Source organism: Oryzias melastigma, linkage group LG1 (assembly GCF_002922805.2).
Source record: "Oryzias melastigma strain HK-1 linkage group LG1, ASM292280v2, whole genome shotgun sequence".
Taxonomy (NCBI): Eukaryota; Metazoa; Chordata; class Actinopteri; order Beloniformes; family Adrianichthyidae; genus Oryzias; species Oryzias melastigma.
In genome coordinates this window covers 22176095-22186674 of record NC_050512.1, presented here as the reverse complement: position 1 = coordinate 22186674, position 10580 = coordinate 22176095, and the positions used below count along the sequence as shown (strand labels likewise).

Sequence of the window (10580 nt, the reverse complement as noted above, 5' to 3'; positions counted from 1 at the left end):
TTTTTTTTCCCCTCTTTCTCCTTCCTCGCACACCTCCCCTTCTGTGAGGCGCATGGAAGCACTGCGGCACACTGCGTGTCTCTGCTGCTCTGCATGGCCGCCTGCCTGCCTGCCTCAGAGCGCAAAGGGAAAGCGGAAGATAGGAGGAGGGGAATGACTACAGCAAGAGAGTAGGAGGAGGAGGGAGGAGGGAGGGAGGACAGTTTCCTTTCTGTAACACGCTTACATGAACACACCACCGGGAAAGAGGGAAGAAAATAATCGAGAAGGAAACATAGCAGCCCCTGCGTCCGCCTGCGCCTCCATCCATTTGGTTGTTTTTTTTCTTCTTCCAAGAGGGGTGCGCTTTTTTCCCCTCCTCTTTTTGCGCAGACTTGCGGACTAATATGGAAAGACAGAGCTCCCGATGAGGATTGGCTTTCAGTGAACCTCTTTGCTAATAGGAAGAAAAAAAAGAAAAGGCGAGAGGGAAGACATGTTGGGGGGCTGCTCGTCTTGAGCTCGCGTTGCGCTCTCTTGGAACGGGGCGAATGGAGGCTGACCAGGTTGCTCAGGAGCCATTATTGCGCGCGCTGTTTGTTTAATTGGTTTTGTTATGGTCAGAAATAAGGTAGGCCTCTAAGGCAGCCCTGCAGTAAATAAATACACGGTCAGCAGACCGGGGGGGTAGGGGGGAAGCTTTTTGGTTTGAAAGTAACCTGATCTTTTATGGATAGATTTGTTTTTGGAACAATCCCAATATTTATTTTTTTTTATTTTTGGTGTTAGGAGAGCAATCCTCAAGGCAGAATTAAAGGCCCAGCTTGATTACGCGTGAACTTGGCACATATAGACGCTTTCCTGAATCCTCCACCGCCTGGATTTGCGCGCAGAGGTGTGGGGAGAGTACAGAAAAAGAGGGGGTGATCAACTCATTTTCTAGCCTGGAACGTCGGCACAAAGAGGTTTTTTCCCAATGTTAATGTCGACCGACGTTGCTTCCATTATGCTGCCCGTGTCCCGGGCTCTCATAGACCGGGACAGAGAGCTGGACACCATGCCCGGGGTGCATCCCAACCCGGGCGGCGCTCCCGCAGTCGTCCGGGGCATGAAGCGCGGGGACCCGGAGCCCGACGCGCAGACGGCGGTCGCGCTGGTGGACTCCAGCGGAGCAGAGTGCAAGCGCCCACGCATCGACGGCTCGGGAGGGCTCGGCGAGGTCGGCCAGGTGAGGAGAAGGGGACACGACTCCACAAGTATACATATGTGTATGGCAAGCAAAATGTGTCATAAATCGACATGGAAAAACGCCGTTAACGGCGTTTTTCCATGTCGATTTATGACACATTTTGGTTGCCATATTCAAGCTCCACATGTGTGCGCACTGCAGCAAAAAGGCCTTTCCTGTTTAGAATTAAAGCTTAGGCCTCTCCATCATCTAATGTGCTTGACATATCACTACTTTCATTCACCTCTGACACACATCTAGAGCTACTGTTAGTAGACATCCACTGCCAGGGTGAGTAATAAGAAAAAGCTCCATCTTTGTTCCACAAAACTGCAAACTTAGCTGAATTCCCTAACTACTAACTACTAAAACACTATATTGTTCAGGACTATCTAGTGCCTTAGATTTTAAAAGTACAAGCACTACTTTTTTTAGACAAAAATGACATCACCGATTTCCCAAATTAAAAACCTAATAAATACGAAGACAATTTATGAATCAACTGAAAATAAAAATGTGGATAGTTTATAAATACATTTTTTACATGAAAAATTGTTCAAACGCAATGCATTGTGGTCTAAATGCACCTATCTAGTGAGCATCAATGGACTGTATTTTTCTGCAGAGGCTTCTGGGAAATTTCTAGAGTTCTCGATTTTGGAATTGTTTGGACAGCACTATAAAATCATACACTGTGTAGTGAAAAGTGAAGGAATTCGAACATGGGTACAGTTTTATTTAGAAGTCCCATGATGCATCTGAAGTCGAATGTAAACAACCTTGTTTGGGTGCCAAATAACTTGGGTTATAGCGAAGTAGAGACATGTTTGGCAAAACTTTAGCTAGTGCTATCCTTGTAGGGATAAAATTTGCCATCCTTACGTTTTCTACGATTTTCCTTTTTTTGTATCAATGCTTTCTCAATGAATTAACATTTTGTGCCCATAGCCATCCAGAAAGGGTCATATCTTGTTAATGGAGCATCACGGGATCACGCTGAGGATGTCATTAGACTGGATTATTTAGAGCAAAGTACTCCGGTGGAAGACAGAAAGCTACATCTCGGTTGCTGAAAGAGGCAGTAATGGAGTTGAAGTGGCCTGTTTGCTCCTGCTTGTAAAGCTAAATGGCTGGCTGTGCCATCCTCACGCTGTCTGGGAGTGCTGACAGACAGCCTCTGAAATGTAATGCACTTAGAAAAAAAAGGCTTGTATGTGTGTGTGAGGAGCTTCGATCAATCGCTTCAGCCTTTAAAACGTATTGAACTGAGCGGACAGTCCGGAAATGAGAGTGGGGAAAGACTCCCCCCTCCTCCCTCAATCCTAACCTCGCAGTTAGGAACAGATTTGCCCTATCAGTGGCAGCAAAGAGGCTTTGTTTCCAGCTTATTGGATCACATTTTACACTGATGGGGGGATTTTAAATATCCTTGTTCAGGGCAAAAAACATGGAACACACATACGTCAAATTATTGATGAAAATATTGCTGAGTATTAAAGCTACAGATGGGAAAATACAAATTTAGGTTTCATTTTTACTTTTTTTTTTAAGGATAATAGTTTCTACAATAAATGGGGGTAAATTAACTCGGTCTAAGGATCCTTTCAAACTTTGCTGTTTGGTGGTGTTTTGTTGGGCTCACATAACCCTGTCCTAGGTATGTTGACGTTGGGAGTGGGGTCATCTGGACTCCACAAGACAGTGCGCTGAACTTTCTTTCTTCAATGATTTTTGATTTTCACTGGTGTCCGTGGCAGACATGAAATCCTGTCCACCTTCATCCACATTTTTCATGGGATGGATAGCACCTCAATGTAAGGCTGGGGTCATCTGGACCCCAAAAGATGGCCCAAGAGGGTCTGTATTGGAAGTGAACTCTGGTGCGGTTCAGTGACAGTGTGAAAGCAAATGGGCCATCCATAGGATTTAAGCTCAAATCACAAAGGACTGAAAAATGTCTCATTAGTAACCGAGGTGTTGTGAGGGGGTATCTGTTAAAGTCGGGGAATTTCCTGTTTTCATCCTTGTCATTGTTTTAATCTTTTTTAACTTATCAAAGTTTGTTGCAGTTGATGGGAACCATTGACTGTACATGAGAACCGCACTTGGTGACCCCACCCCCATTGTATTCCAAACAGGAAGTGCCCACTGACTCCATGAAACAAAGTCCCATTGACTTCTATTGAGAAATAAACAGCTATTAAAAGGACAACTGATTGACTTCATTATGTTGGAGCCAGAAGTTCACTATTTTCTTGGGTGATGATGTCACTCTGTTCAGTTCTCATATATAGTCAATGGTTAAACCTCATGATGTTTGTTGGTTTCATCCTCTTCTGTCTTGTATTTATTCTAGAGCATACCACACTGGAAAAAGTGAAACATTGGATCAATTAACAAAAGTTCTGTAAATTGCTTTTATTAAATTAAATGTTTGAGCTGAGTAAGCCAATTAATAAACTAATAATTTTAAATGTAAGACATTTGTTAAATGATCCAATATTTCACTATTTTCAGTGGAACAAAAAAAAACTACACAATTATGCACAACAAAAACAGAAGCTTTTATTTATTTATGGCAAATTATATATTTTTAAAAAATCCTTCACAATTTAAAAAAATAGAATTTGAAACCAGGGCATAAACTTGTGAAGATCTGGTTCCTGTGACGTATTTAAATCGTTTACTATTTAACGTCATGGATTCTCTGCACAAAACATAATTTTGCAAAACTAATTTGAGTCTTTTTTTTAAGGCAACTTTCTGAGAAAAGTTAATATATCTGAAGAGGAGCGCTCCCCCAAAACCCATTTCCAAAGTAGGAAAATATTACAGCCGTCGGATTTTATGACTCTCAGAGGATCCTTACAAGAACTTCAATTAAAAAAAAAAATAAAATAAAGAACTCCATTAAACTTTATTGCTAACATTATGCTGACAGTTGAACCCTGACCTGCATGTGAAGGCTGCACGGCGGGGTGTGGTTACGACACAGAGCAAATCTTTTGGCTGCACTGCAGCCGCTTGATGGGATTTTTTCCCATTTGGTTATTGGTGTTTCTCATGATTGTGTGTTTTCAGCACAGCACCAAAGCAGGAAATAGTCCTCTGTGTTTGGCTCTGCAAAGTCTGAGGAGAGAGAGGGAGGATGTGTAAACCGTTGTGCTGTTAGAAAAGGACAGAAAATGTCAGCCAACCCTATAAAAAATAACAATTTCAGGAGGAATTGGAATAAAACTTGAAGTGGATTTCTGCAGAGACTGTGCTCATAATCCAGTAGATTGGATTTTAAATGAAGAATGTGCTCCGCAGCTTCACACCACGTGATCCCTCTATTTGTATTCCTGTGCAGCACCAGGGGAAGTCCTTCTTTTTCTTTTTTTTTCTGGATGACATGGGTTCATTACACCACACATTCTCAGCTCTAGTCAGATTATGGTGAGAGGAAGTTGTCTGCTTTAATATCCATCTGACTTGCTGCTGACGCTCCTTGTTTTGTTGTCGCTCTGCGCACAATCCGGGGAGCTCTGGAACCCAATAAGGGCCTGGCCCGGGGTGACGGGGCAGAGGACAAATGACTTGACTGAGACATTAATGTAGTTGGATCACCTCTCCATGTGTTTATCCCAGCTCCTGGACCGAAATGGAATGAAAACGTCAAAAAGACAAATGTGCTCCTGCAGTCAGCTGAGAATATTTGTTTATTTAGGCTCCGTTTTTTGTGTGTGATATATTGCTGGCTGAAATGTTCTGACTGATTTGTGCTTAAGAGCAGAGTATTCATGAGTATATGTAGATATTCTGCTTCTGGGAGGAGTTAATGATGTTTATTCTGGTGTCTGCTGCAGAGATTCTGCATGTTTCCATGCTGCTCTATAGTGTCGTCATTCCCACTCATTTAAAAGGAGTTACAGACTTATATTGGTTCTAGATCTACGCATCTTTACTAACTTTTAGTTTTTCCAATGGGCTTTAAAATAAAGGAGACAGTGGAGTAGTGCAGGGATGATTCAAGTGTCTATCAAGATATTTCTCTTCTATAATTTCTAGCCTAATTGTATTAATTGTTACAGTAAATATGTAATCAAATAGCCTACAATGATTGCATTAATGTTGTCACTATGCGTACCATAAGTTTATATAAGTAATATAAAGAAGAATGAAATAGGGTTTGTTTTGCAAAAAAAAAACTATCCTGTGATTTTGGGACATGATGCTTCTTTACAATCTTTTATTCAGACTTAGGATATGCTTTATGTTATTTCACAAGCGGCAAATAACTATTGACAGATTTAGAAGAATTTAGTGCCGTTCATTAACCGGTGCAGAAATGCAGCACTTTCAGCGCAAATTTCCCTTTCTTTGCATCAGAATCAGTTGGAATTGCGCTAATTGCATAAACAGTAGAAGAGTTACGCAGCTGAGAAGATGCCATTGTGATTTCTTGTCACTATGCATACTAAAGTTTATATAAGTGACTATAATGAAGAGTAGAGATTTTTCTGCAAAAAAATTTGGTAACACTTGCAGAACACTCGATATAATGTTGTCAAAGATAGTTAATACATTTGTTAAGATAGTAATAAGTTTATTAATTTGGCCTTTGTAGACAATGATCTTACTTTAGATGTTAATGAATCTTACTAGGTATGTTATTTGGCGTATTGTGCTCAAAAATGTCTCATAAACCTCCTATTAATCATGTTTGTTAATGTCTTAATAAAGCGTGTTAAGAAATCTTTTTATAAAGTTTTACCAAAAATCTCTGTTTCGTGGTTTTGCGACATGAAGCTCCTTTACGTTTTTTGATTTTGACTCACGCAAGTTTGGTTAGCGACATGCTAATGTTTAAATCATGAGCGCTGAACAATTTAGATGCTGCTTCGCGCCGTTCGACTGGTGTCAATATGGAACACGCTGAAGTGTTTCATAACAGCGCAAAGTTGTTTTCCTCCGTTTCAGAATTCACTGGAACTACGTTAAATTCACAGTTCGGGTGTCATCGGTGACATCATGTCGCTTTGGATATTTACATAAGTGAAAATAATGACAAATAATATATTTTTTTACAAAGAAACTCTGACTTGTGGATTTGCATAGTTTTGTGCTTCACATTCTTCGACTCTGACTCATGGAATATTGCGACATGCTTTATGTTGTTTAACTCATGAGTGCTCAACAATTTTGAAGAAGCTTTGCGGTGTTCGATCGGTGCCGATATGCAAAACGTTAAAAAATGTGGCATATGGGCACAAAGTTCAAAATCCATTTGAATTATGCTACTTGTGTAAACAGTCAAGGAATCAAGGTAGTTCAGAGCATTTATTATTTTGCTATTACCGGTGACGTCTTCTGTGTTAAATGTTTTAAACAGAGTTCTGTTCAACCCTGATGTTTACTTTAGACACTTTTTACTGATCTGCAAACTTGACACTACAATGTTACAGATTCCAGAAAATCAAAAAACGATTTGTTTAATTTTTATTGCTTAACAATTGTGAAATCATTTTTTTCTTCCCAGAAACTTGAAACTATTGTGGACAAAAAAAGTAAAAAACAAAGTTCATTCTACCAATTCAGTCTAAGTTATTGTATGATTTAGTAGAAATGTGAAGGTTACTGTACGTCCACCATTATTTGTTTAATTTACTATCTGCACTAAAGTGTTTCTCATTCGTGAACTTTCACGTAACTATCACTTCAAAATAAAAATTGGGAAAAAAAAGCTATTAAATTTTAGTAAAACTTCTTAGAGAGCAACAGAAAACACCCTTTATTGTGGCATATCGGGATATGTATCATTATTGTGATACAAATAATCTATAATTTGATTTATTTTTTTTTCCATATCAAGCAGAACTTCAGTGAAGTTTTGAAGGCTGTAGGACAAAAAATGAGCAATTAATAATTTTATGTATCAATTAATTTAAGCAAAAAGAAAAAAAGATTAAGTTTGAAATGATTTTTTTCCAATATAACAAATATATTAAGTGTTATATTTAAATGTAATAGAATTAAGTTCAAAATTATAGCATTTGCTTGTATTGTTTTTGCAAAATACACTGTATATAAATAAATGAAAGAAGAACTTGCATCTGAATGTGGTCCTCAGCCGTGTAAAGGAAGTCGAGAAGCCAAACGTTGCTGCATGTTTTCTTCAGACTTGGATTATACTGCTTGGTGTTGATTTTCTTCCTGTGGCGCTTTTGCATCTTTTAATTTTGCAGTACATTAGGCAGAACACGAATCATAGGTCAGCAGACACTGGTGCAGAGTCAAGCTGTGTCCTCCAGATAAACTGTTTGGAAGTCGATCTGCATCTTCCTTACAATCTCACCTCACCGCCTCCCAACATCCAGTTTCCTTATGGACACGAGTTCTTGTGAAACGGGAAAATCTTTGTTTCTGGTCAGTCTTGTTTTTCATTTAATCAATGGAGGAACTTTGCATTAATACTTAAAATAGTTCAAACAAATGTATCTGTGCTAATACAAACACCTGTACAGTGGTTGGCAACTGTCTACATTACCAAGACACAGTTTCATTTGTTTTTATTTTGTCTAATATTGTTTTAGATGTCATTTTAGCAAAGCATTACAGAATTTAGAGTATATCTTTGAATATTTATACATCTGTCAAGCAGTGTCTGGATGGTCTTGTCAGCTTAACTCTCCTGCAGTTCCAAACCAGATAGATCTCTGTTTGGAAGGTATTTATTGCAATCCCAATGACCTCAGTTTTTTGTTTTGTCTACTCAAGGACTGATAGAAGTGGCACCATGATTTCTCTGTTTGATCTCACAGCACAGCAGTCACTTTTTTGGGGGTATCATGGTGCACCTCTGCAGGAGCTAGAACCATCAGAGCAATGAAATAATCCATACTATGGGGTCACATAGACTCTTGATACATTTTTGTTAATGAAAATCTAATCGAAATTAAATTTTGCAATGAGAATATTAGTATTTTTTGGCCACAGCATTCAGCTTTATCTTGGAGCGTTTATGACAACTTCTTTAGGTTTATTTCAAACCTCATTTAAAGTTCCTGAATCAAATAATTGTTCTTTAGATGTCAAAACTAGGATTACAAGCTCAGAGGACATATTGGTTTCTGTAGAGCTAAAGGCAGTTTATGAGCTCCATCGTAATCTCTGTTTTAGGCAAGCATAAGTCAAGGTTATTAGATGTTACAAAACTGACGAGCAATTCTACGATCAAACTTAAAATATAATCACAAAGTTCTTAAAGACCCACTTCAATCATGTTTTGATCTATTTTAAAAGCATGCCCAGAGTTTTTTTTATTTTTATTTTTATCTTTAATTATGATTAAGCCGTTATTATTATTTTCTAGAACATAGTTTCTACACAGCAGCAGTAGTGGTAAATGAAAAGTTCATCTCTGAATTGTGGGCAGTTCCGTTTGTCCACACCAACCCCACCCCCCTTTCTTGTTGCTGAAAGCTCTCTGTTTACACTCTGTCCCACTGGCTTATAGCCCCTCACGCCTCAAACCCAACATTAGCGGTGCAACAAAAACGGCGAACAATATTGTAGCTGTACAGTTTTGACCCAGATGGCAGCTCAGTAGACCTGCATGATACGTCGCAAATGTATCATTATCACAATATCAGCCTGTGCGATGCACGACTCGAAAAAGACGGCTTAAATTCCAATAAATGGTTACTTTATATGTTTACACATGCAAAAACAATCTTACAGCATTTGAAAAATTAAATAGAGCCCCTCTCACATTTGACCAATCGGATGGGCCTCTATTGTGTTAGATACTCGCCTCTTATTTGGAGGATAATTTAAATTCTATCAAATTTATGTAAATAAAACTGATTCAGGAAAATTGAAATTACGTATTAATTGTTTTGCTACATGGTCATGTATTGCAATATTGATCACTAATATCACACATAGCTTGTTTTTTTATCGTGTAGCCCTACATGTGAGTGGAGCTTGTGGCCCGCCTAACGTATTTTTTACGATACTTTTCAAACTGTCATTTTTCGTCTGCTCCTTATTCACATCAATTTGAATAAATAAATACTCAGAAATGCGATTTTAAACAGCATTTTCTTCATGAATGTTCTGAATGCCACAAAAACCTGTCAAAAACACATTTTTTAAACAAGCCCCTGGTGGTTACTTGGAGAACTGCGCCCATTTCCATTTACAATTCAGAAAAGCTTCAATGTGGAAGTCAAATGATTACAAATAGCAATCCACATCAGATACTGAAGTTTCCTTTTTATTTCTTTCCACAAATAGAATAATTAATGATGCAGAACAAAATTGACAGGAACTGTTGTTTTGCGCTGATTGAGCAGCCCTCTAATGGATTAAAGCAGAGGCTTGTCATCTTAACCTGTGGCTCTTTGCAGCACGCCAACCCTCCCCTCCTCCCCCGTCTCCACTTTCATGTTTCTCCACTGCTTCATTATCTTTTGGAAAGTATGATGCGCTCTGTGATTACGAGTAAATATTCTGTTTTATCCCGAATACACTGGTGGTAAAAATAAAATCAATATTTTATTTTAAGAGCAGTGCTGCTGATTTGGCAGCTGATGCTGCTGTGTGATTTCCTTTTATTCCAAAGCTGTCAAGCCAGTTTCAAAAATCCACTTTGACTGTCGCTGACATCCAGCTGAGGAAGCACGCGTGGGTTTACTGTGGAGAGTCCAGGAGCTGCAAGGAAAGAAAATAAACTTCCGACTGTCTAGTTGACTGTTTGGAGAGGTAGCACATAAGTGCTCTGTTGAAGGAATGGATTCACATCCTCCTTAGTGTACACAGTGGCCTGCTTTGCAGTTGGGTATGATGACTGTCAGTGCAGTGAAATGTGGTTTCTCTCCACCTCCTCCTCAGAAGAGCAGCTGTCCCAAAGCACGATAGGAATAGACACAAGGCTTGTGACCAAATTAGATTTCACACAACAGTTGCACATTCACACACCTGCCCAAACCTGTCATGTTTTTAGAAGTACTCAGGTTGGTGTGTCTGTGTGCGTAGCCCCACAAGAGCATCCAGTCTTCCTCTCCATGCTTTTTGCCATCAGTTGACATAAGGTCATCTTCTTGCCTTCTCCTGACTGCTCAGCCAGTGTTTCCCAGGAGCCTCCTCTCCTGGTTTCAGGCTCTTTCATATTGAATACTGAAATTTTTCAACTTTATTTGGTTCAGTTTGGTTTCACACTTGAGCTGGAAACTGTTAGAACAGCTTCTGTATTGCAGGATAAAAGCTCTGATCATTAAGAAAACCAAAACATGCTGTGACGAAATGTTCATCATCAGAAAATAAAGCTCAACATGGATTCCTTGGTGTCGAATAGTTCAGGCTTCATTGTGCATTAATCCCTGATAAT

General features: G+C 39.2%; 1 protein-coding gene across 5 annotated transcripts in view; it reads left to right on the top strand.

The window, feature by feature from the left end:
- The first annotated feature begins 133 nt into the window (after positions 1-133).
- The window catches only part of rbfox2 (RNA binding fox-1 homolog 2), a 49634-nt gene continuing 39187 nt past the window's right edge, over positions 134-10580 (top strand). For 2 of the 5 annotated variants that reach the window (XR_002921169.2, XM_024290359.2), the window contains exon 1: positions 144-1207. Coding sequence is in view for 3 of the 5 variants with exons in the window: in XM_024290359.2 (XP_024146127.1) it covers positions 956-1207 (252 nt within the window). In the remaining 2 variants the exon portion in view is untranslated. Of the gene's footprint in view, positions 1208-10580 lie in introns of all 5 variants that reach the window. The other 3 variants (XM_036213236.1, XM_036213246.1, XR_004948330.1) reach the window with 3 other exon arrangements.